The 27,078-nt window shown below is 30.9% G+C and overlaps 3 protein-coding genes across 4 annotated transcripts in view; 2 read left to right on the top strand and 1 right to left on the bottom strand.

Annotated features, from left to right (window-relative positions):
• Positions 1-59: 59 nt before the first annotated feature.
• LOC140045304 (sin3 histone deacetylase corepressor complex component SDS3-like) lies at positions 60-5,123 on the bottom strand. The gene is made up of 9 exons (XM_072090148.1): positions 4,912-5,123; positions 4,299-4,365; positions 3,900-4,047; positions 3,246-3,305; positions 2,663-2,759; positions 2,338-2,433; positions 1,881-1,948; positions 703-900; positions 60-343 (listed from the first exon to the last, which is right to left on the bottom strand). The coding sequence occupies exons 1-9, from the start codon at positions 5,042-5,044 to the stop codon at positions 248-250; spliced, it is 963 nt and encodes a 320-aa protein (XP_071946249.1). The 5' UTR covers positions 5,045-5,123; the 3' UTR covers positions 60-247.
• Positions 5,124-5,251: 128 nt separating this feature from the next.
• LOC140045305 (derlin-2-like) lies at positions 5,252-13,458 on the top strand. 2 transcript variants are annotated; one of them, XM_072090150.1, is made up of 7 exons: positions 5,252-5,389; positions 5,974-6,075; positions 6,425-6,490; positions 6,814-6,981; positions 11,364-11,559; positions 11,789-11,879; positions 12,058-13,458. In XM_072090150.1, exons 2-7 carry the CDS (start codon positions 5,983-5,985, stop codon positions 12,206-12,208), a joined length of 765 nt encoding a protein of 254 aa, XP_071946251.1. In that variant the 5' UTR covers positions 5,252-5,389; positions 5,974-5,982; the 3' UTR covers positions 12,209-13,458. The 2 variants fall into 2 exon arrangements, with proteins under 2 accessions (XP_071946251.1, XP_071946250.1); XM_072090149.1 differs by having other exon boundaries at positions 5,257-5,395.
• Positions 13,459-21,414: 7,956 nt separating this feature from the next.
• LOC140045301 (ATP-dependent translocase ABCB1-like) overlaps positions 21,415-27,078 on the top strand; it is a 30,032-nt gene continuing 24,368 nt past the window's right edge. Inside the window, exon 1 of the mRNA XM_072090145.1 lies at positions 21,415-21,483. The gene's annotated coding sequence lies outside the window, so the exon portion shown is untranslated. The remainder of the gene's footprint in view (positions 21,484-27,078) is intronic.

Here is a 27,078-nt window from a genome sequence, read left to right as displayed (position 1 = left end):
TCAGTTATCTAGAAAAATATTGTGTCATTGAACTTAATTTAAACAAACATTTAATGTAAAAAAACTATCCTTCATGAATTCATTGTGGTAACTCTACATAATAAACAAGATAGTTAAAAACCCCCCTCTTGTCCAAATGGTGTATTCCATTTCGGGAATCCCCTTCCATGTTTCTACCCTACAACGATCAAAACCTTTGTGGCCAATTAAAACAGTTTATTTACACTTTACATTCATTTGAAAGCGGTCATGTGGAACGTTTACGAATCTTGTATTTGCCTTTCTGCATATGCGACACATATACTCGCATCTTCTGATTATCAGACGTTTTTCGCACCCAGATCTGAAATAATGGATAAATAATTTAACATTTGAGGGTGTATGAGAGAAAACCATGGTTTAATTGTGTTCCAATCCTGTCAAATGTTGGGATTATTCCTCATGACAAAAATAAGACATTTATGTACAACATTTATGTATATCTTGTGAAAAGAACTGCTACCTTTAAAGCTCTGTTTACACTATCAAACTAATTTGACAAAAAAATGTGATGTGCCCAAATATTGTAGTGATATGACATCATGTCCATATATGGGCATATTATTTTTTTTGTCACATAAAGTTTGATAGTCTAGACAGAGCTTTAGAATATGTACATTTAAATTTTTGAATATATAAGAACTTTTGATGAATTAAACTTGCCTCATTAGTACCAATACTTGTGATCACTGCCGCTACCTTGCCCATATCTTTTGATTCTATGTAGACGGATTGATTACGATGGAAACAACGTTTATCGTACAAAAGTTTGTTTTCTTCAATACGTACATCATGCTTCGGCGCCGATAAACCATCGGAACTTGACGTCGACATTGGCTTTTTACTGCTTATAATCTTGCCCTTTAGGTAGAAATAGATAATTTAATAGCGTATGAAGGCCAATTTACACAGACTACGGTAAGCAGAAAACAATTTAGAATCTTTTATTTCTTATGAGCATTTACAAAAAATGCGTAGCGCAAGGGAGGTTGAGCGGAAAACCTGTTCAGAATAGATACAGATTCTACGTGGTAGAAGCACATGGTTTTCCGCCTACTGAATCTGTTTAAATTGGCTTATAAGCTTTCTATTTAGTAGAGAGGGCGCTATAGTTGGTTTAATGATATGTTTTTAGTGATATCCTAAACTCACTTGGTTGGAGTACACTAAAGGACAAATGGAATGAACATATTCTAATATTACTTTTCAAGTGCCTAACTGGACATGCACCATCCTATTTATCAACTCAATTTATATTTACTGAAGAGAGTCACAATAAAGGTAAACGAAGTCAAAGTAACAACACTTTGATAATACCTAAATGGAATAATACTCAAGGTAAAAGAACTTTTAATTACAGATCTACAAAATTATGGAACTTTCTACATAACAAAATAAAAAATGATCTTTATGATATGACAGTATCAACTTTCAAATCACAAATTTCAAAACTTTAATTTTAATTCAAAACTAAATCTAATTAATGCTCAATGATTAAAACTTCTTTTATCTTGTTTAAAAATCTCAATTATTCCTGTTTTTACCTTTAAATGTGCTTACTTTAATTGTGTTAATTTGATTTTGATAATTTTAGGTTTAATTTTATATTTTCTTTTGTCCATTTATATACTGTATTTTGTTTACATTTATGTAGTTAAGAACTGAACCACTTTGGAAATCAGTACATTGTATTGAAAGTGTATTTCAGAATAAAGAAAGATTAAATAAAATAAATAAAAAATAGCAGTGGTACTGTAGTTTAATGGTTCAGTGAGTTTGGTACAGTTGCTTAATTTGGGGGTCAATTATTCTGTCTGTTAATAAAATCATAACCAACTTACATATGATTTATTGATCATTTTGATGTCGTCAACAATTTCTTCATCACTTAAAAGAAAGTCAATCTGAGGTGGTTATTAGTTAAGAAGAAATGCTAGAGTATTGTATTCAATATTTTGATATACAGTAGTCAGTCAGGGAAGAATTAATGGCAAAAGGCTTTCTACTTTTTAGGAGTTTTATGTTATCAGATTATCTATATTGTTTTGACCACTCTGTAACACAACCACAGTTCTGATTTTTCCATTTTCTCTCTAACTGAAAGCGGGGAAAACAACACAATAAGAGATAGAACATTATGTTAAGTTACAATGAAACAGTTTGAGATATACACTTAAAGTAGACCATATGTGCTACTAAAGTCTTCAAACCGGCCATGAAAGTACTACTACATTTATCTAAATATTTGTTGATATTTTAATATTTGACAATTAATGCAAAGATTGTAATAAAGGATATAAGGCGTTTGTTTGCGTCTCTTTTCTGGTAAAGGTGTTGGGTCATTAGGTCGTCTTCTCAACTTACGAGTTATCATGGTCTTCACTTCCATTGAATCTAAAAAAGAAAAATTAAATTAAGTTGTCATTAAGAAATAAGTGGCTGAGAAAACTTGTAACTAAACATTGCCTAAATATAACAAATAATATTTCAGGGCCGTAGCCACCAGTATGGTTGGTACAGAGGTCTTTGACAACCCTGTGGATTGCACAGGAGATTGTTCCCTTTTCTTGCGACTACCGCACCACTTTTTTTCTTGTGGCTAAATCTGCAAAGTATTACCCACCTCCTCCAAGTTCCATGATTTGTCTGTCAAAATCAACTATTCTTCTCTTATCCTCCAAGTCCAGTAGCAAATTCTCTTTCAGGTCAACCTTACGAATCTTAAAACAGATAATATTATATATGTTGTAACTAAACAATTCACCTTCATGCTTTAGTGGATTGGTGAAAATGGCTACTGTATGTGCAGACTTTCTATATATTAATTATTATTATTTGTATTATTTATACTGGGTGACCTCTTTAGCAAAAGTCTGGTCTCCCAGAGGGCCCAGTTATGATCAGTGGCTGTGATGTACTAGTACACCGGAGTAACCACTTGCTTATCTCGAAAGATGTACTAGGTTCTTTAAAGTGCACATGAGCTAGATGTGTATACTGGAGCTACGGTTTATAGTCCTTATCCGAGAAGACTCGTTCCTCCACCATAACCATGGATTAATAATACTAAAGTTTGGATTTCCTTATATTAAAAAGACAGTCATGTTGAATGTTTTTGTTAGATTGTAAATAAGTTGGTTTAATCGGGGAAGAGTACTCTGTCCTAGTTTAATAATGGAGGAATTCAATTAGAATTAAGTTCTTACATCAAAATCTTTAGATGATATTTTTTTCTCCCTTATATATTGTCTCTCTACTGCTTCAATCTAAAAATAGGCAAAACATCATTAATTTTAGTTAGCTCAAGAAATGCAAGATAACAATAAGATAATGTATGTAATGCTCCAGTATAAGCTTTATATACTCTATATACTATATGTTTAAGCAAATAGACACACTTTTGTCGATTCTAGGTCCCGTTAACAACCTAGGATTCTGTAACATTTGCACACTTGTGGGTGTATGGTTGAAATCGATTTTACAGAGCTAGACGATGCATTATTTTCTGTATCCCTGATTTGCTGATATATTACAAATTAAACCCACACAACCCTGTTATGAGGCTATCCCAAAGAAATTATATATTGGCTAGAGGGTGGAATTCACTTCTATATACTCTATATAATCTATTAATTCATTAATATAAATTTTTTGTACTTTTTTTTTCTATGTATAATTTTCTTGTTTGTTCTTCAGTTTGATAATTGTGATATTGTAGTTTTATTTCTTTCATACAGCCTTGTGGAACAACACATTTTGTGGTGAACGAGCCTCCGTTTTAAAATATAGATTTTATTATTATTATTATTCTGTTTGACAATCTAGTAGTTATAGTATATCTATTGGTTACCCCAACTTACTTCATAGTTTTTTATATTGTCAGCAAAACGAAGCCTTTCTTTATACAATTGTTCTAGCTTCTTTAGTTTCTTGTTCATCTCTGGGTGAGTACAGTCATTTATTTGAGCTAAGTGTTTCTTGAGCAAAGCTAACTTGTCTTTGTATATTCTGCAATGAATGAAATGAATAACAAATGTGAAAAACATCTACAATGTACGGTGCATATATAAACACACAATTTGTATGACATCTGTAAAATAACAGAAACAAAAAAACCCCCAAAAAAAGGATCTGGGCAGGGATGAGAAACATTATTTGTGTTACTTGAACTAATATAATAATTTGAATTATATTTCCATTTTTTTCTAAAAAGATGGAAATGAAAACAATTTGTTTAAAATTTAATTTGATATATTTACTGTTCTTTCATTTCAGTGAACTCTTCCTCAAGTTTTGCTGCATCGGTCTCGCTTGCATCTTCCGTATCTAAATACAAATAAAAATGTATTAATTTAAACAAATAAAAAAAAAATTACAGTAACATTAATTATATTGTTATTGGGTAAAAATTCTAAATAAAATCCAGAAGTAAATCTTTATCAAGCAGTTTGAGGAGCGTGTAAGCAAACAGTCGAATAAGAATATGCTTACAAAAAAACCACACAATTATAGCTTTTCGAATTAAAAAATAAATTATTTCTCCTCTCTTTCTCCGACTCTAGTCTATAGGCCTACTAGGCTCAAGTGTAAATAAAATCTACTAGGATATTAAAATTAAATGTTATAATACATTATTTATTATATTTCATCATCATATAGGTAGGCCATATATAGGCATTTATTTATTTTATGTATAACCATGCGTGCCAGGTTAAGCCAAACCATAATCGGGAAGACAATACATATTGCGACGTCGACAACGGGGAGCATCCCTCGATCGACAACCACACGGCGGCGGTCGACCGGCGGAGGGTTTACTGGTGACAATAATGACATTCATTAGGCTTAGTTAGTAGGCCTAGCATTACTCACCTTCATCGGAATCACGGGGAGTGAATAGTCTGCTATCCTCATCATCCTCTTCTTCTTCGTCACTTAACACAAATTCATACTCATCTATCGCACCAGATTTGGTGCTTGTATTTGTTATGTGGCTAGTGGCCATTTCAGTTTTAAGAATTAAAAAATCACTTTGTTAAAACCTGTGTTGCGAAAAATGTCCGTTGTTGATTTGTTTGCTGTTTTTGACCTGGGTCATCATAGTAAAAGTAATTATTTATTTTTTATGAAATTTATACTGATGTGTAATAATATATTTCAATTGATAATAATTTTTTTATTACAAAGTATTTTGTTTCAATGTAAATTAGTTATAATTATTAATAAATGAGTACAATTTTGAAACTGTATCAAAAAAGTTGAGCGACCCATGACTATACGGGTCAACCACTAAGGACATCTGGCACTAATAAACACAAGTTGGAAGTTGGAGTAATACGACGTAGGAGAGGTACGTGTAAGTAGAAATGATTTTTTAAATATAAAGAGATTAACTGGAAATTGTAAGATATAGAAATATTATGCATCTCCTTTCCTATGATGCCTTTTGTTTGATTTACTTTGGGTTTTATTTGCAAATCAATACGTTTCCTTTCAATCATAATGAGACGAAACGACCCTTCCATGATTACCTGGTATTCACACCCAACCAGAAGGTGAAGGAATATAGTCGCGTGGCAAGTTTACTATACATAGGCCTAGGCCTAGGAATTTTAATTTTATTAACTAAATGATTCATATGTCGATTTTTATATAAAATTATTATCTATTATCATAAATATTAAGCCATCCCATGTTAATTTATTTAATAATAAATTGTAAAAAACAAATTATAAATAAAAAAGAATAAATTTGAATTTTTAAAAATAATTAACATTTTTCGATTGTCAACTGTGCGAATAAAATATAATATATTACAATGAAAGAATTGTCGATAGCCGCTTCCTTTGTATAACATCTTTTTTAGTTTAGCCTAAAAATGTTTACTGCATAAGCTTAGCCACTTCAAACTTATTTTAATGTATTATATTTCAGTTTTATAGTATGGCGTACAGACCACTTCAAGAAGAGTTTCGGCAAATTCCGCCTGTTACAAAATTGTATACATGCGGTTGCATTGTTACGACTATAGCAGTAGTAAGTACTATTAGCTATTGCAATTTATCTCTGAATGAACCTAAAATTTGAAAAAAAGAACAAACTTAAATATCTACATTTTGGAAAAATAATTCAATTTGAAAAGTAACCTATTTTTCAGACCTCCCGGCCCAAATCTCCTGATAATTATGGTTTTCCAATATTTTTTTACTTTTCTCACTGCTAATTTAACATTGTTATTATAGTAATCCAGATAGGCCTAGTGCAATGATTTACCATGGGCTTTACTGCAATAGGTCCTGAACCTATTGGAAAATACACATCAACTTGAGACCTTTGTATTTTTGTTTGTACTCCAACTTTAAACAACATTTATTTTGTCTTTCAGCAACTGGAAATCGTTTCTCCTTTTCAATTATATTTTAACCCAGACTTAATATTTAAACAATTTCAAGTAAGTATCTATTCTAAGCAGTATTTTCCTTTTAGGACCCTTACTATTTTTTCCTTGATAAGCTCTCAGTTGTTTGATCAAGAATGGTTTATAATAAACTGAACCTACCTGTAGGCCTAACCTCTTAATAATGTTTTGCTTATTTATTTTTGTATTGTACTGTCATTGTCATGTCTTTATTGTCATTGTTCATTTTATATGTATAAGGGTGGCTAATTATCTTATATGCAATTTAGGAAATAAATTAAATAAACTTTAAAAAAAAAATTCTCTGCAGTTTTTGGTAAAATTGATTTTAACTAAATATTCATTTTTTTTTTCAGATATGGAGATTAGCCACCACTTTCCTATATTTTGGGAATTTTGGATTTCATTTTTTTTTCAATGTTTTATTTACGTACCGATATTGCAGATTACTGGAAGAGGGATCATTTAGAGGGCGCACTGCTGATTTCTTTGTCATGTTTCTGTTTGGTGGAACTTTAACTATTGTATCCTTTTACATCGATTACTTTTTGGAATTAAAAATATGTGGAAGCCTAACCACTGGTGCAGTTTTCCAAAGTATGGAAATAGTTGCCAGATGAAGGTGCTTCAGACGACTAGCGTAAATTTCTTGCACCCTATTTAATCTCATATTACCCTTTTCCTACCCAATCATAATGTCATATTTAAAATACATTCTATATTTCAAATTTGTACTGTACATGATATGACTTTATGGTGTGTTTAGGTTCTTGACACATTTTGTATGGATACGTGTCTGGAGTGGCATAACAGCTATTTGCGCTCATTGGCTAAACGGAGCTTATTGGGGCCCCTTGAGCAGGACCCAGAGGAAAAAAACAGGCATTAAAATATGTCAAAACACCTAAGACCTCTAATGTCTGTAGTGAATATAGCTAGCTTGCCACATCATGTAATAAAAAGTGTGTGTTAAAGATGTATTGTCCCCCAAAAACATGAAAAATGAAGATTAATTAAATCAGACTTTGAATATGCTATTTTGTAGTTTTAATCAAATTATCACTTCCATAGAAAAAAAAACGAAAAAAAATAATGTTTTCACTTGTAAAATGACAAAATAAATGGTTAAATTCAACCAAAAATCCATTTACTCTAGTAGCTAGATCAACTTTCGTATGCACTTTGAGGTCCAGAGAATTTGACTTCAGAAATTTGTTTAGGATGGTCAAACAATCATTATTGGCTTGGTTACACATTTTGAAAATGTGGCGAAAGGTCAAAAGGTCAGGGTGAAAGGTTATCAAACTAAACACCAATAAGTCCTTAAATCTCGACAACCACTGGTCACAGCGAGGTAATTTTGGTCTCAAATTGATCAGAAGGTATACATTTATATTCAGTCTAATGGGACATTTTAGTCAAAAATGACCGGAAATGCCATTTCTGACCTTTGACCCATACCCCAGGGCATGTATGTATCTCCGTAACTACTGATTGTAGACACTTGAATTTGGTGTTAAATTGTTTGAAATAAACATTTTGTTATTTGTTGTACATTTTTAAAAATGTTACAAAAGGTCAAGGGGTCAGGGTCAAGGGTTATATGAACAAATATAAATAGATACTTGTATCTCGGCAACCACTCGTCGCAGTAAGTCAATTTTAGTCTCAAAATGTTCAGAAGGCATGCTTTCATATTCAATCTAATGGGACATTTTAGTCAAATTTAGTCAGAAATGCCATTTCTGACCTTTGACCCACATATCATGGCATCTTCATATCTCTGTAAGTACTGGTCGTAGAAACTTAAATTTGGTATCAAATTGTTCGAAATATACATATTTACATTCATTGTAATAGAACATGTGGTTAAAAGATGAACAGAAATACTATTACTAATGTTTCAAACAAAAAACTAATCTCTACATAACTTATCCAGTAATGTTATGCAACAACTGATACTTTAAATTGTTTCAATTTCAAGTACTAGTTATTGCTGTCCCCAAGAACATTTTGATAGAAACGTCAAGCTCAACGGTTCTTTTCGGAATGCTAGAAGTAACTTGCCATGTGTATCCGATTAAACGCCCCGGGCATTTATTGTTCAAAAGGGTTTTTAGGGGGAGGGGAGGCATCTTTATTTGGAGTATAATATGGTAACATGTATAATCAAATAAATACCACCTATATGTAAAAAAATACAGCACAATTAATATCAAAAAGTTAAAAAAATGCTTGGTAAATTGTAGATGGTACTGTAGTTAATGTAATGTGTTGTGATACAATTATTGTGTAAATGCATGTGGCGGGCGTATTCCACATGATGTTCTATTGGAGAGAATGCCGTGGCGTTTATTTGAGGGAGGCTTTTATTCAAAGTGGGTGTTAATTCGAATAAATTTTAATAATTATAATTCGTTTCTCAACTGATAAAAGGTACTTTACATGATTCGTTTTCTTCTTTATGGTTTTTAACGAAATGTTTCTGTCTTTTAGAATAAAAGTGACACTGTCATAGATAACATTAAATGCATCTTCTCTTCCAGGTGCCAGTATAATGAGTAAAACAATGACATATCATTATCCTGACACAATTGCACTCATAACGGATCTTCATTCTATCATCTGTTTGTTTGTGACTACAATTTGACAACAATCTTTTACATATTTTTAAATGCCAATACATAGTTTCATTACTATTGTACAATATGTCCAGCTTTCCTGAAAACACCCTTGTGTACTGTAGTACAGTAGTATGATTTTATCATGATAACTTCTGATGCTTTTATTGTCAATGCATTCAGTACCTAAAACATGTCAAAGTTTCTAGTGGTATTGATAATAAATCTCCAGAAACATATATTGTTTTATTATCTACACTGGGAACAGACGTGTATAATATACACCGACAAAACTTATACATATTATGTACCGGTATAAGTTTTGTCCGTAACATTAAAAAATATTATGCAACAGTGTTACGGAATAATGACAATGAATTGGTCTATTATAGTTGTCTCCGATACCTTTTATTACATGATTGTACTTGCAACAGGATAGAATGAGGTTTAATCCAGTTATTAGCTTATTATATTAATAATTTTTTTTTTAATCTGGGGTGTATTTATTTTATTATACATGTTACCATTATTACACCCAAACAAAATAAACGCTTTCCCTGAATAAATAAATGCCCGGGCCTTTTATTCGGGTAACTATGGTAAGTTACTTCTAGCATTCTTAACTGTTGAGCTCGAGTATTTATTCGAATTAACCGCTTTGAATAAAAGCCTCCATTCCCTCCAATAGAACATCATGTGGAATAAACGATTCGCCATATGCATTTACAAAATAATTGTATCACAACACATTTCATTAACTACCATAATCTACAATTTACCGAGCATTTTGACATAATTTTATCATTTTTTGATATTAATTGTGCTGTATTTTTTTTACATCTAGGTGGTATTTATTTGATTATGCTACCATATTATACTCCAAATAAAGATGCCTCCCCTGCCCTAAAAACCCTTTTGAACAATAAATGCCCGGGGTGTTTAATCGGATACACATGGCAAGTTACTTCTAGCATTCTGAAAAGAACTGTTGAGCTTGACGTTTATATCAAATTGTTCTCGTGGACAGCAATAACTAGTACTTGAAATTGAAACAATTTAAAGTATCAGTTATTGCATAACATTACTGTCTAAGGATAAGTTGTGTAGAGATATGTTTTTTGTTTTAAACATTAGTAATAGTATTTTCTGTTCATCTTTTAACCACATTTTCTATTACAAATACACATGGCAAGTTACTTCTAGCATTCTGAAAAGAACTGTTGAGCTTGACGTTTATATCAAATTGTTCTCGTGGACAGCAATAACTAGTACTTGAAATTGAAACAATTTAAAGTATCAGTTATTGCATAACATTACTGTCTAAGGATAAGTTGTGTAGAGATATGTTTTTTGTTTTAAACATTAGTAATAGTATTTTCTGTTCATCTTTTAACCACATTTTCTATTACAATGAATGTAAATATGTATATTTCGAACAATTTGATACCAAATTTAAGTTTCTACGACCAGTACTTACAGAGATATGAAGATGCCCTGGTATGTGGGTCAAAAGTCAGAAATGGCATTTCTGATCATTTTTTACTAAAATGCCCCATTAGACGGAATATAAATGCATGCCTTTTGAACATTTTGAGACCAAAATTGACTTGCTGCGACCAGTGGTTGCCGAGATACAAGTACCTTTATTTATTTGTTCATATAACCCTTGACCCTGACCCTTTGACCTTTTGTAACATTTTTCAAAATGTGTAACAAATAACAAAATATATATTTCGAACAATTTAAAACCAAATTCAAGTGTCTACGACCAGTAGTTACGGAGATAAATACATGCCCTGGGTTGTGGGTCAAAGGTCAGAAATGTCATTTCCGGTCATTTTTAACTAAAATGTCCCATTAGACTGAATATAAATGTATACCTTCTGATCAATTTGAGACCAAAATTACTTCGCTGTGTCCAGTGGTTGTTGAGATTTAAGGACATATTGGTGTTTGGTCTTATGACCTTTCACCCTGACCTTTTGACCTTTCGCCACATTTTCAAAATGTGTAACCAAGCCAAAAATGATTGTTTGACCACCCTAAACCAATTTCTGAAGTCAAATTCTCTGGACCTCAAAGTGCATACGAAAGTTGATCTAGCTACTAGAGTAATTGGCTGGCAGCCAATTTGACAATTTTTTGCTTTAAATTACATTTTTTTTAAATCCAATTTTTGGTCAAAGTGGATAACTACTATGTTACATTAAAATGGAATATATTTTTTCAGGGGGACAATACATCTTTAAAACATTTAACGTTGATTGCTTAACTATATGATACAGGTAATAGCGTTCTTTGTGAATCTAGTATTTTTAGGTCAAGCGTTCACAATGATGCTGGTGTACATCTGGAGCAGACGCAACACTTACATTAGAATGAACTTCTTTGGTTTGATGAACTTTGAAGCTCCTTACCTACCATGGGTTTTGTTTGGTTTCTCTTTGTTGCTTGGTAACCCTATCATTGTTGACTTAATGGGTTAGTACCTGCTTAATAATTACTAGTGTAAGCTTTAAAGATTGTTGAATAAAATAACAAATAAAACCACAAAACAATTTTAATTTTCTAAACAGAATTATTTCTTTTATTATTTTTCTCATATTTACTTTTTCATATCACAATGCTGTTAATATTGCATGTGGATCACGTAACATTTCATGAGTTCACTTCTAGTTTTTAAAACATATTTTATTGTTTTTCTTGCCAGGAATTGCCGTAGGTCACTGTTACTATCATTTAGAAGATGTGTTTCCCAGAACACGCGGCGGTTTTAAAGTCATTTGGACTCCAGAATTTCTGTAAGTATCAAATATATATTTAAATCAAAAGGAAAATCAATGAAAAAGGCCAATGCTGTGGGTATCAGTAAGACATGATCTCAATGGAGATACAAATGAAATGGTTGTAGTTTATTTGTTTTTTTTTGTAGTTTAATATTGATTATGACTTTAAAATATTATGTAAAAAATCTTGTAGAAAAGCAATATTGGATGGACAACCGGAAGATCCAAACTATATGCCAATGCCTGAGGAAGAGCGGCCTGGTGGATATGATTGGGGAGAAGGAGCACCAGTCCAGGACGAGGAACAGCAAGATGATGAGCAACCGCAAAACAACGACAATTAATGACATCTATCAGCATCTATCTGATTTGACCCGAGGATTTATACAAATATATTTTGATCTTAAATTTCCCATTTTTACAGAAACAAACACTTGAATTTTTGTTTTACTATTTTAAGCTCTGTCTAAACTATAAAAACTTTATGTGACAAACAAATGTGATGTGCCCATATATGGACATAATGATGTCATATATCTATCATATTTGGGCACATCACACTTTTTTTGTCAAACTAGTTTGATAGTGTAGACAGAGCTTTAGGTTGAGTCCACTGATTGTCTTCTATCAATACATTCCATGGTTGTTTTATTAGGTATTGTCAGAGATAAAGAAAGAAACTCTATTGGCATAAATAAACAGTCTCTTTCTATATTATTTAATAATATCTTTAAATTGTGCCAATTATATAATTTTTCTTTTTAAATTATATTGTTTTGTAGGTTATTTTGAATAATTGGTTTTAATGTCCTCTATACTATAGTATTCAATTTAGTTAAAAAGGTACAAATGATAGGACATCTAACCATGGACCTGTAGATTACAAAGCTCCATGATGATCTAACTCATGCCTGAGGTGTGGGTTATGCTTAAAGTGTTTCATAACCGGCTGTTCTCAAATAATACTACCTGGATAACACAGGCTTGAATTGCTAAACCAATATTGTATATTCTCAAAAAATGTCATCTGGTTTCAAATGGATATTTAATAAATATTGTATAGAATTATTTAAAGATTTTATAAACTAAAAAGTATGTTGAAAGGAATATACTATAACTGTATTTATTATGTACTTGGACACGTTGGATGCATTTTCAGTGTCTAGAGCCGATCCATGTCTGCTTGAATGAGGTGCCATGGAATCAGAAGATGATATCGCAGTCATGGGCACCAAGAATTAAAATAAAGGTGTACCAGATTACAAGATAACTTTATTATTTTACTTTCACTTTTTTTTCTTTTTACTTTTATTTATTATTACTTATTGTCCAATTAAATGGAATTAATTGCTTTTCCCTAGCGAAACCTTTTTTATAAACCAATTTTATGTTACCATGCACAATGTAATGTCTTTTGGAAACTCACCCTTAAAGCCCTTTTTGTCTTATTTGAGTTTCCACACACAAACAAAGACTTAACTAGGTTTTTTATCTTGATCTTTATTAATTTTATGTGGAACAATAAAAATGAAATGAACATTTTTATTAAAATGGTATAAAAAGTAGTATGAACAATAAAATACAGTAACAATAACATTAACTTTAGTTCTGAACAATGTACAATTATAATTATAAATTCATTGTTAAGCTTGGCCTGCCAACAACATTCATCTGTTTTCATTAAATGTTTGCAAGCTTTTGTCTCTCAACGTTTGTTTCATGAGACACAGAGAAAATTTAAAGATTACAGAGTTGCAACAAAACGAAAAAAGTGAATGAATGAGTCTAAATAGTTGTGAATGGTTACAGTTTCAAATTTAACAAAATTGCAGAAACAGGACAAATATTCAATAACATGATTTTTGTAAAGTAACAGTTACAAACGATTGGGGGTTATAAGAATGCCATTTAACCGGTTTGTTGCTGTACAACCTTTAGCTGCAACCGCAAAATAATGGGTATTTAATTGACAGTTGTGGTATCTTGACCGTTTGACCACCTGAATGCATTGTATTTTGGCAACCACTAAATTAAAATAGTCATTTGGGAGCACAAATTCTGTCACATCATTATAGATACCAGTTATAGTAACTGTATGTTCATTAAATCACCATAATCATGATCAAGTTTATCATGATATTTAACATTGTCATATTCATATTTATCATTTTTATCAATGCTATTACTTTCCATTTATTGATTTTCAAATTATATTGCTACACATTTTTTACTTTCAGGGAAAAATGGAAAGGTCCATTAAAACAATCATCAAAATTATAGTCTGCTGCCCTCTACAGATTTCAGTTTGTCAAACTTTTTAGTCGCGTGCAAACGCGACTCTACAGCTTACTATGTCGGTCGGTTGGTTGGTCGGTCGGTCGGTAAACACTAACTAAAATTTGAGCTGAGTTTTCTAGATCTAGAGAAGTTGGATATCTGAGCTTTCTAGATCTAGAAAAGTCAGATATATCTGAGATCTGAGTTTTCTAGACACCCTCTTTTATTCTGTACTTTATGGCTGAAAGAGCGGCAGCAGACAATATAGCCTAACTAAAATAGCTCACTCCACGCCGGATGACGAGGGAAAATTAAATACAGTATGTAGGCCTACTACAACAAATGGTAGTTTCTCTATAAGTACGCATTAGGGGACTGATGATCAAATCTGTCATTTTGATAACAGGTGCAGTGGTATCAAACAATTTGTAGCCACCTCCCAGGCTGATAATTTTCAATTTTTCGCGCCGCGGCTCTAGCCAGCTATGTCCCAGGAGGACACATTCATTAATAAGCTGTTTAATAGCGGTAGCTTTAGTATCTAAGGCTGACAGTTTTGTGAATTTGGAAACTCGACTATAATTTATAGGTAGCTGCTGGACCCAAAAAACGTCTGGGAGAAGAGAGTCTATATGAAAGCCTTTGCTGATAATACAGTATTATTGAGATGTAGACGGAAATCTGTAAAATCTTGTTCAATAAATAATAACTTCGTTTTTGCTGTCAACCAGGCCGGTATTATAATAAATCACTGTCAAATAATCATTCGATAATGGTCAAAACTTTATTTTGGCTCTGTCAACATAAAGGGAGGTATTTACAATAACTTCGTTTTGACTGTCAATCTAGGCCAATGTTATAATAATACGCCGTCAGATATTAAATCATTGAAACAGTCCTGGTACATTTTTTGTTGGTTATCAGATGCCGTGGGGGGTCCAATCAATTATCGTCAGAAGGTGAACAATCAGTCTAGGTAGCAGCAGAAGATTATTAGGAACACCTGCTCCATTAATTAATCCAGAAAAAGGTTTGTACATTATCTATTTGTTTATTCGCCTTCTCCTAACACAATTATATTTTCTTTAAAAAAAGGTTTTATAAGTGGTTTCAACATTTATGATAGTAATGTCACAGTTCTGTGTCTGAACGCAACTTCATAGACCTACTAGTTATATTATTCATATTAACTGATACTTACTCTTCATTTACCGTAAAGTTCATTAATGAAATATATAATATAAATTGGCTTCGTAACAATTAATTAGTGTTGAAAAGGTTAGTTTTTTGGTGATAGGTGAAAATGACATGTAACTTCGTAATCAATTTATTTTTTTTTGTATAAAGGCCCAATTACACTATGACGATAACGACGGACGATAAATATATAGCATGCATTTTTTTTACATAAACCAAAAGAAATTAGAAAGGTTTTCGTTCTAGACCTATAGGATAATCATTTATGCTGCCTTTGATAAAAATAATGTTTTTCAAATTCCAATCAAATGACGTCATGATAAATAAAAACAATAAAATCGCTGTATTGTCACGATATTATTGGTCTTACTAATCATGACGTCATTTGATTGGACGTGTGAAAATATAATTTTCATCAAAGGAATTGTTTATATTTCTTTTGGTTTATGTATTAAAAATGCACATTTGTCTATTTATCGTCGATCGTTATCGTCCTAGTGTATGGGCCTTATGCTGTAAATGTTCAATTAATTGATCATTCCGTTTTCATTTTATTAGTTGGACTCTTGCACAGTTGCTGTCTAATCGTTGTGTAATATCATTTCGAACCATATTAAAATCATAAAGAGATTCATATTCCTTAACATGTGGCTGTTATTATACAATTGAAAGCAAAACCCGTTGAATCTCAAATCATTAGGACTAGAAATTTGGCTTATCACAATCAAATAAATACTTTCGTTCAAAATGAAACTCCAACCTCTCTAAAAGATTGAACTCGAAAACGGACCATTTTTTTTATTGGGTATGTTGAAACATTTCAATATTCATTTAAAAAAGTACATTAATTATGGTATTGATCAGTGGCTATAGAGGCGTAAAAACCCTCGGTCAATATCATGTAAAATGCACTGTGGAAGGGTCATTATTAAGACTGCAAAATTGGGCTTATCAACAAATAAATACTTTCGTTCAAAATGTAAAATCAAGGCTGAAAAATTGGGCTTATCAACAACAAAATATTTTATTATTAGACGCGATAACATCAAGGATAATCAGTATAATTATTAATATAGCCACTGTTACTAGTTTTATTCTACATGCTAAAGTAAATAAAAATCCACTAGAAAACAAACAAGTCTGAATGTTATGCTTATTAGCCATGTTATGTTTGTTACTGTAGGCCTATGATTGTTTGCAATGTCCACATATTATTTCCGTGGGCATATCCATCACTCACAAAAAAGACGTGTGAGGTTCTTTCTTTCGATTTTGAAGAATGATTTGTGTTACAGGTTGACACATGAGTCAAATGCTCAAGATATCGGCTAACGCCATGGGACCCTTGGCTTATCAATGAATAATAAATACAGTACTACTTTTGTTCAATTGAAATCGGAATCTGACCGTTTCATTAAATTGGGTGTGATTAGGCCTAAACATATAATAATTTATTAAAAAGGTACAATAAAAACAAATGCATCAGAGGCGTAAAGAACCCACGGTCAATATCATGTAAAATATATATGGTATAAGCACTGTGGAAGGGGTCATTATTATTAAATTGGAAATTCGGCTTATCAACAAATAAATACTTTCGTTTAAAATGTAAAATAAGACTGCAAAATTGGGCTTAGGCTCAACAAATAAATACTTTTGTTCAAAATGTAAAATAAGACTGCACAATTGGGCTTATCAACAAATAAAATACTTTTTTTTCAAAATGTAAAATTAAGACTGGAAAATTGGGCTTATAAACAAATAAATACTTTTTTTCAAAATGTAAGAAAACATTTTTTAAATATAATCCTTAAGCTCTGTCTATACTATCAAACTAAATATAATGTGCCCATATTATTATATAGACATGACGATGTCCACTACGATATTCGGGCATATCACTACCATATTTGGGCACATCACACTTTTTTTGTTAAACTAGTTGGGACAGTGTAGACACATAAGTCGGAATTGGACTGACGCGATTGATTTAATTGGGTATTTTTATTAATGTAATGATTCATTAAAAACTATAATACCGATACGCGTTTGGTATTGATCAATGGTGCAAAAAACCCTGAGAAATAATGGTATAACGCGATTTGGTGATAGCTTATCAATAATACAACCCATATACTATTATTATAAATACCTATTACAAATCCATTCATATAACTTTTCATCGCGAACCGAAAATGTATAAATGTTATTCTACAGACAGTAATTATATATTCAAAAGCCATATTATTATTATTATCAATACCTAAATGCGATAGTAATAACCACATAAACATAAATTATACCCAATACAAGTTTGTGCGTTTAATTCTAGAAAGAAACGACTGTGCTGACAGGCCAATGACATAAATCACAAGTAAAGTCCCAATTGTTCACTTGCGTTTTGATTGGCCGACCTATTATATTAGATTAATGAAGACTGTCCAGTCAAAAAGTTACGCGGCGTTTTTTGTAAGAAATATTTCTTGTTTAATGATTGTAAAGGGTGATAAATTCACAGTTAGGTTGGTACTTCGATCGCCAGGGAGGTTTATAGATATTGCTTCTGATGTCTATTTTCGGGTTAAATACCAGTTTATGGTTTAAGCGCACACTTTTTTTGTCAAACTAGTTTGATAGTGTAGCAAAACAAAATAAATATAAAAACTCAAAACTAGTTTGACAAAAAAAGTGTGACCGTGATATGCTTAAATTATGGTAGTGATATGACATCATCATGTCCATATAATGTGAACATCACGTGTTGTTGTCACATAAAGTTTGATAGTGTAGACAGACTAGCTTTGGCAACTAAGATATGGCCTAAATATAGTTTGACAAGAAATGCATACAGACCATACATTACAAAGGAAGAAGAAGAAATACGGGCATTTCTTAGCACAGAACAGTTCGCCTACCTGTTAAAAAAATATAAAGAATGTCTAGAAGAGTCACCCTGAAAAACACACATACCGTATTTACTGGAATAAACGGGTTTTTGTAAAAAAAAAATGGGGCATTGTTTATTTGGGGGAGGTGTTTATTTGGGGGAGGTGTTTATTCGAGGGAGTCGCTTATTTTTGTGAGTGTAAATATTATGGAACATTTAGTCTATAATCAAAAAATTCTACCTAAATATAAAAAAATATATAACACAATTAATATTAAGAAGTGATAAAATAGAGTAAAAATTATTGGTCATTATTGTAGATCACATAGAAGTCAGTGAATTCTACTACAAATAGAAATGTGTTACACACAATATGTACAGTAATGCATGTGGTGGGGCATTTTATAGCAAAAAAATAAAGGCCCCGGGGAGTTTAATTGAAGGGGGAGTTTATTCCTAACAATATTCTATCGTTTATTCGAATAAATACGGTATTAAAAATAAAATATATTTAAATTAATTTAGTTCTGTTTTTTTTATATTTAGTTTGTCTGTATTTATACATACATGACTGGTCGAGACAAGCACCCATCAATTATAATTGAGCTATGACCGTGTGACGTCATGTTTCCTTTTATGGAAATATTGCAAGAGGCACGATTCATGTGATTTTTTTCTGACAATAGTCACCCTAAAGAAATACAATAAACGTTAATATGTCAATATTAAAACCTCAAATTTAGTTCTCTTTTGTACTATTGTCTGTGTGTGTACATGTACGTGATTGGTCGACAAAAGCGCCGTTTTAATTGAGATGGCATTGTGACGTCATCATATTTCCTTTTATGGATAATATTGCAAGGGATACCAAGTTTGGATATCTGCCAAGTGTCATTTATCGTCAAGTAGCAAGAATCTTGATGAGGATTATAAATAAATAATGTAAATATAGGTGAGCCATAAAAAAAATTACACCCGAAATCAAGAATCACGTGCTTCCTACTTGTATACTCTATGTAAATATATGCAGCATGTGATCTAAACCCATGGAGTTACAATATGTAATCTGTACCTCCATGATCAACCTGTATGAAATATAATTGATCAAAAATGAGTGGGGGGAGTGGGGAGACAGACAGATAGGAGGAGCGCGCGTACAGAAGAAATTCATAAAAACGACTCATGTACGTGATCTTTCCCCCGGCCCCTCGATAACCTTCGGCAGACGCGGGCAACATTGGCCACACCATGAATAGATTCCATGGCGGCTACACGCTCTCACTTATATTAATTGTAATAATGCATTTTAAATATTTAAGCTTTTTTTTTTTACTTTCAGGGCAAGTACGCATGACGTCATCTATTACAAATAAATCTCGTGTCATAGCCAAATTTAGTACTGTACTTTTTTTAGAATGAGTCATAATCACGTAGACTATAACATAGTCTGGGCTCCAGAGACGGAGTTTTGTAAAAATATAAATATTTTTGCACATATGGCGTTTCATACTTGTATTACTTGAGTTTAATCGCGGTCGAAATAAAAACAAATAAATATAAAAAAAAGACAATAAATAGAATACAGACTTGGGGCAAGTCTAACTATAACACGACACGTGTAAAAAACATTTCCCTCTCCCCTTTTCCCGCTTTTACCAATATTATATATAATGTCAGTTTCTGTTTTATACACGAACACGTACTTTTTATTTACCACCACGTACGTAACTCACCAACAAATATTATACTTTACAACAACTTCACGCGAATAATGTCGTGCGAGTCTCCTTACAACAGCTGCGTATAAGTAAATGGGCCTATTATAATTAAATTGGCTTATACGTACATATTATTTTTAAATGGGCCTATATATTAATTATTGTAATTAAATGGGCCTATACATTATTTTAATTAAATGGGCCTTTACATTATTGTAATTAAATGGGCCTATACATTATTGTAATTAAATGGGCCTATACATTATTGTAATTAAATGGGCCTATACATTATTTTAATTATATGGGCCTATACATTATTTTAATTAAATGGGCCTATACATTATTTTAATTAAATGGGCCTATACATTATTGTAATTAAATGGGCCTATACATTATTGTAATTAAATGGGCCTATACATTATTGTAATTAAATGGGCCTATACATTATTTTAATTAAATGGGCCTATACATTATTTTAATTAAATGGGCCTATACATTATTTTAATTAAATGGGCCTATACATTATTGTAATTAAATGGGCCTATACATTATTTAATTAAATGGGCCTATACATTATTTTAATTAAATGGGCCTATACATTATTTAATTAAATGGGCCTATACATTATTTTAATTAAATGGGCCTATACATTATTTTAATTAAATGGGCCTATACATTATTTTAATTAAATGGGCCTATACATTATTGTAATTAAATGGGCCTATACATTATTGTAATTAAATGGGCCTATACATTATTTTAATTAAATGGGCCTATACATTATTTTAATTAAATGGGCCTATACATTATTGTAATTAAATGGGCCTATACATTATTTTAATTAAATGGGCCTATACATTATTTAATTAAATGGGCCTATACATTATTTTAATTAAATGGGCCTATACATTATTTAATTAAATGGGCCTATACATTATTTTAATTAAATGGGCCTATACATTATTTTAATTAAATGGGCCTATACATTATTTTAATTAAGTGGGCCTATACATTATTTTGATTAAATGGGCCTATATATTATTTTAATTAAATGGGCCTATACATTATTTTAATTAAATAGGCCTATATATTATTTTAATTAAATGGGCCTATACATTATTATACCTAAAATGGGCTTTTACATATTATAATTAACTAGGCCTATGCATACAATAATTAATTGCCTCCATGCTGTTATGAGCTTACAAACATCTGATGACAATGATTTACAAATGAGGAATATTATTTTAAGAAGTTGTTCGCAAGGCACATGTGCTCAAATGATTTATAAATATTTTATATTTTAATTTTAAAAATGTAAATGAAAAATCTGTAAAAATCATGGTTCAACGTTTCTTGGTCAAATTACGTCATCTCTTCCGTAATTAGCATTTGAAAAAACGACCGCGCAGTGTGTGTGTGTGACGTCGTGTGTGTACACAAAACAAATGAAGCGTGAATTTTTGATGAAGGAGAGAACAGAGACAGCCTTGACGACAGGTTCGTCGTCTATTTTACGGCAAAAACGGTGCTAAACATTGTAAGTAAACCTCTTATTCCATGTCTTTTAAAAAAGATAACATTTTTATTATATAATGAGTACAGAACATCAACATTTCGTATATAATAATAAATGTGTGCAGACTAGAATTTTATTAGGCTATCGTGCTAGCTAGCTTATTAATATTAGGCCTACCTCTGGCGCGCGATCCGTACATACAGACGCATGTCGTTGGCAACTGGTCGGACGACAACGATGACTGACCAGAGAGAAATTTCGAGCCTAGCCCCGGGTAAAAATACAGTATTTTTTCGGACTTACAGAACCAAAGATTTGTCTTTATAATTATTAATTATTATTATCATATTATTATTTGTAGTCTAGTAGGGGGCCCAGGAGGTCTGTATGTACTGCTGTAGTGCAAGGCAGTGCGTCTTATTTTGGAAAGGAACAGAAAACCAGAGATTTTTTGTCTTTTTTTGTTATTTAAAATTAATATTTAAAATTAATATTATTAGTCTTTATCGTGCCTAGCTTACCTGTATAAACCGACAATAGCCCGTGCTCTCCAGAGGGAGGGCTAGATACGAAAGTGAAAAATTCCTAGAACACCCCTGTATTATAATGGACCAGTGCACAACCACGCCCTCATGTGGGAACGTACCAACGTACCACCATCATCATTTTCTTTCGTAATATTAATATTAATAATTATTAATTATTTGGAGATAATGTCTTTGTTTGAATTTGTCACTATAAAATACTAATACTAGGCCTAGTTAGAATGATTTAAATATTACTAATTAGTAGCTTAAATTCAACAGCTTCTTGTTGGGCAGTTTGTTAAATTTAATCAAATTAATTTACCGGTAGCCCCAAGTTTTTATTGTCCTTTTGAAATCTATTCACTTTCGGTGCACAGGCAGTTGATTAATTTTGATTTTGTTAATAAAAACTTTTTGAATGTAAGTTGTAAGATGGTTTATTTCTCTTCTTAATTTCTAGAGTCACTCAATTGTTAATGTTAATATATTTTTTTATAAAAAGAAATTGAAAGAAAATTGTATTCAATAATGAAGAATTGAGTTGTATTTAAATTGTTTATTTCATTTTACAGTTTTACATTTCAACCAGGTTTCAGTGACTAAAATTAAAATATAGAAGACCTACAGTACTGTACAGTAATAATGATGCTATAGAAAGTGAATCAATAGAAAATGATGCAGTAGTTTTAATATTACATTTATTATTAAAATGTTCTGCCTTAAGGCTAATCAGATGTCCGATGACATCATGGTAGTTATAGCACGTCTAGTTGATTACTATTCTTAGTCATGTGTATACATTAACTTGCTTATCTTTGTGTCCACTACAAGAGATTGATGGTAGAATGCATGCCATTAACAGAACCATTAATTTAACTATATTAAACAAAGTTGGCTAGGTTTATTGGAAACTGTACTGTAGATACTATTCATTTTAAATTTTGTGTAGCAGTATTCTGAATCCAGATCCATAGTTTTTATTGGATTTTTAACTTAAAACCCAATTGCATAATGTGTAGCAATACAGTTGTAGTTTGTTATCCTCAAAACAGTAAGGTGTTTAACACCCGATTGACCCTGCTTTATGATTAAATAGAGCAGGTCAGACAATAAATCATTTCTTAAATTCTTAAATTATTAAATATAGATCGATAAAAAAAAATAATATTTTTAATGAAGAAAGAACAATAATTAAACTAAAAAGTCAAGTGAAATATTTCTTGATTATACCTTTTTTGCTAAATGCTACAGTACACCTGGGGAAATTACTGTATTCCTGACAGGTTCACTCCATAGTGACATAAAGAAAAATAGGCTGTATGATTTTTCAAATAAATTTATGTCTATAATACAGTAGGCATAGTGCTAAACACAAAGGTGCTTTGTAGTGGTAGTGTCCAGTCATATTTCCTTTGCGTATTATATTATACAGTATTGCAGGTGGAGAATTGCAGTTTTATTTCAATTCATCACCTTAATGATATTAATTGATAAATTGATATTAGATATTGCATTCTGCAGTTGTTATACTGTTTGGTAGGTTGATCTAAAAATAGATAACAAGTGAGATACTTCTGTAGGTTGGATACAATCTCTGTTTATTAATATTGATAAACTAAAACAAATAATAATATATATAATCTTGTCAGTCTACATGTACTTGTCAGTCTAGTGGTGATAAAAGCCTAGACTACAGTACACCACAATAAACATTGTCTTTTTTTATTCTTTGTAAATACTGTGCTTGAAACTTTGTAGTTTTTAAATGGTTTTTATATGACTTGCCTATTTTGGGTACAACTGCTGTATTATACCTATTATATTATAATAGTCAGTAGAACTCTTAATGGGACACCTTCATAACCCAACAAAGTGGTCCCTCAAAAGTGGTGTCATGAATAGGGGTTGAATATTATATAGTGATTAAAACATATGTATTTCCTCTAATTTGTTTCTTGAGAAAGTGTCCTCATGATAGGAGTTTAACTACTGTAATTACTATTTTATTTTTATATCAGTTTTATATTCAGTATAATGGTGGTGTCCCCCCCCCCCCCAAACACCACCACACACACCAACAGGGGTTGAATACACAGCAGTCTTAAGCTCTGTCTACACTATAAAGTAGTTTGACAAAAAAGTGCTATATATGAGCACATCACATAAAGGAACTGTTCTGTAATACATTTTTGATGTTGATACATTTGACTGTGACACCGTTAATTAAATATAATAACAAAATCTCATGAAGTGTTCAAAAGGAAGAATTAATATCAAATATTCATATTGAAATCAAGAGTGGGACATCTTGATAAAACATTTCAATCTATCGTCAAAGTAGGTCAAATTATTTTATACTGATTTTTAAATCTAAAAATACACAGGCTAGTTTGATTATCAATAACCTAAAATAAAAGAAAAAGAGGTTTTTACCATTTTTAAAATAAATTATTCAAATGAAATATGGTAACTTTTTATGTTTTTACGATATTATAATTTATATAGTGGTTATTCAATTCAAATTACCATTTAATTTATCTTTCTATGCCATTTATTTAAAACTATGCCATTTATGGTATTAGATATTATTATTATTCATATTAAAAGATCATATTACGAGGAAAAGAGGATGTAAAATTATAATTTTACGGATATCGTTAAGAGATTTATAGGAAGGAGATCAAACTATTTACCGGTATTTAGTACCATGTAGATTATGATTGCAGGCCACTTGGTCTTAACAAGGAGGTATTATTAATGCCTATATGGTCTTATACCAAACATATTACCTGATATAGGAAAACCACGAACAAAGGTGATTATTATTACACAAGACTTTAGCACACTTTATGATTTAAACTAGAAATCAATTATCAGAGAAAAATAAATTGAGAAAAAGATAATTATTTACAGCTTTTCCACACAAGTAATTTTAGTTTAAAAGTAGTTGCCACATCATCGATGATGAAATATCTCACAATCATAAATGAATGTTTTTTTTCTTGAATTATGTTGTTATTCTGTACAGTCCTTGCAAACAGTAAGCCATGGATTAAAATCATTTGTACATTTGAAAAACAAGTTTCTGATTCTTGGTACAGTATCATGGCAAATTGTGTGATACTACTTCATATATGAAATACATGTGACCCCTGTATTATATACCCTTAACCTTATATACCTTCCATCATACAGTACAGTTATAACATGTGATACACATGAGATGCTGTATTTATTAGGGAATATGTCTGTGTGATACTGGATAAATATTGTCACAATACATTACTAACTATAATACGAGTCTAGAGATATATCACTGAGAATTACTTGTTATTTATCTACTGTTTGATCATACCATACTTTCTTCAGCACTGTGTTAAAATTCTTTAATCCTCAACTGGCTTACTGCATTTTCCAATTTATTGCACCATACCAAGTAAAGGTTTAATGTCTAGCTCCAAACCGGATCATACAGGTAATACACTAATCCACAGGTCTTTATCTTACTTAATAACTTCTGATCCTTGCGCTCTATAAAATGTTTAATTTTTTATGAATAATTATCATTAAACGTTTGGAGACAGTAGAGCGAAGATTATAAAGCACAGTTGTGTTTTGCAGTTTACTAAATGCAAGACTTTAAACACGGGTACAGTAGCAAATTTAAGCGGTCACGGTAATTAAAATACATTTGTTATTTTAAATGAAATATCAAGTTTGGGAATTTTATTTTATTATTTATTTCTGACAGTGTTTGTATCCGATACAAAGGTCACAATATTTATATTGTGGTGGTACTGAAAATGTTCTTTTACAGTAAAGGAAGTCCTATCCAATTTGAGAATTTTATTTTATTATTTAATTCTAAAAGACAGTGTTTGTATCTGATACTAAGGTCGCATTTATTTATTAATGTTTAATATTTAATATTAATTGTGGTACAGTAATGGTTAATATTTTATATGAAGTCCTATCCAATTTGAGAATTTAATTCTATTATTTATTTTTACATTATTATTACTGTATTATTACTGTATTATTATTATATTATTAATATTTAATATTAATTGTACTGTAACGTGTACAGTAGGAGAATTAACACAAATTTTAATTTATTTTAATTTAGAATAATATAATAATTTATTATATTTTAATAGGTCATATTTTGTCATACAGTAACTATTAAAATTACCGTATCTTACTATTGTAAGTTTGAAAAATAAAATTAAAATTAATTTATTATTTATTTTATTATTTATTTATTTAATTTATTATGACTGACAAATTAAATGTATGCCTACTGTTCCATACTCTAGTGAACTTTACACACATAAAATAAATAGTTTAAGTTTGATGTGCCTATATATGGTAGTGCTATGCTTAAATATGGTAGTGATATAACATCATCATGTCCATATATGGGCACATCACATTTTTTTGACACATAAAGTTTGATAGTGTAGACAAAGCTTAACATTAACTACTACTACTTTGTCCAGTAAAATTAAATGTTAATACATTTACATAATTCAGAAAATTATTAATAAATACTACAGTAGTACAATTTATTGAGTTTAAGATTTTTCTGTACAAAAATAATGTAAATTGTAACTAATGTACACTTGTATTTTGTATTAGTTGAAATATTTCTTTTTACAGTATATTAATCTTTTACGTATAATGAATTTTTTGTACGGTATATCATTAAACAGAAACAATTATTAATTAATCTGTAATTCAAGATTGAAGGAAGAAATTGTCCACAACGTGAATAATAATTACAAACTGTCTGTCTGAGTTTGTTAACCGGATGTGCGTCATTTTCAAATTATTATGCTGTTGACGTTGCCGTGTACTGTTACCAGTAAATAATTAATTGGCAAATTTACACAATACTTTGGCCAGGCTCAGTAGTTATGCTTGATGGACATAAAGGTTAATATTAATAATCGATATTTTCCTATTTTACTGAGATGGTCAAAGCATACGGTCAAATAAACATACTCTCTTATCTTTTAAAAGGAGGATGTTTTGTAATTTGCTATGATAATTTTTTTAATACATAAAACTATCTTTTGAAAAGTAAAGT

The sequence above is a fragment of the Antedon mediterranea genome, chromosome 3, assembly GCF_964355755.1.
Source record: "Antedon mediterranea chromosome 3, ecAntMedi1.1, whole genome shotgun sequence".
Taxonomy (NCBI): domain Eukaryota; kingdom Metazoa; phylum Echinodermata; class Crinoidea; order Comatulida; family Antedonidae; genus Antedon; species Antedon mediterranea.
The sequence above is the reverse complement of the archived record's forward strand: the minus strand, read 5'-3'. Positions and strand labels throughout refer to the sequence as shown.

Coding starts and splice junctions, on each gene's coding strand:
- LOC140045305 (XM_072090150.1), top strand. CDS start 5,983: ATGGCGTACAGACCACTTCAAGAAGAGTTTCGGCAAATTCCGCCTGTT. Junction 11,560..11,788: donor TATCATTGTTGACTTAATGG/GTTAGTACCTGC, acceptor TTTTCTTGCCAG/GAATTGCCGTAGGTCACTGT. Junction 11,880..12,057: donor ATTTGGACTCCAGAATTTCT/GTAAGTATCAAA, acceptor AAAATCTTGTAG/AAAAGCAATATTGGATGGAC.
- LOC140045304 (XM_072090148.1), bottom strand. CDS start 5,044: ATGGCCACTAGCCACATAACAAATACAAGCACCAAATCTGGTGCGATA. Junction 4,048..4,298: donor TTCACTGAAATGAAAGAACA/GTAAATATATCA, acceptor CATTCATTGCAG/AATATACAAAGACAAGTTAG. Junction 901..1,880: donor AAATGATCAATAAATCATAT/GTAAGTTGGTTA, acceptor TTCTACCTAAAG/GGCAAGATTATAAGCAGTAA.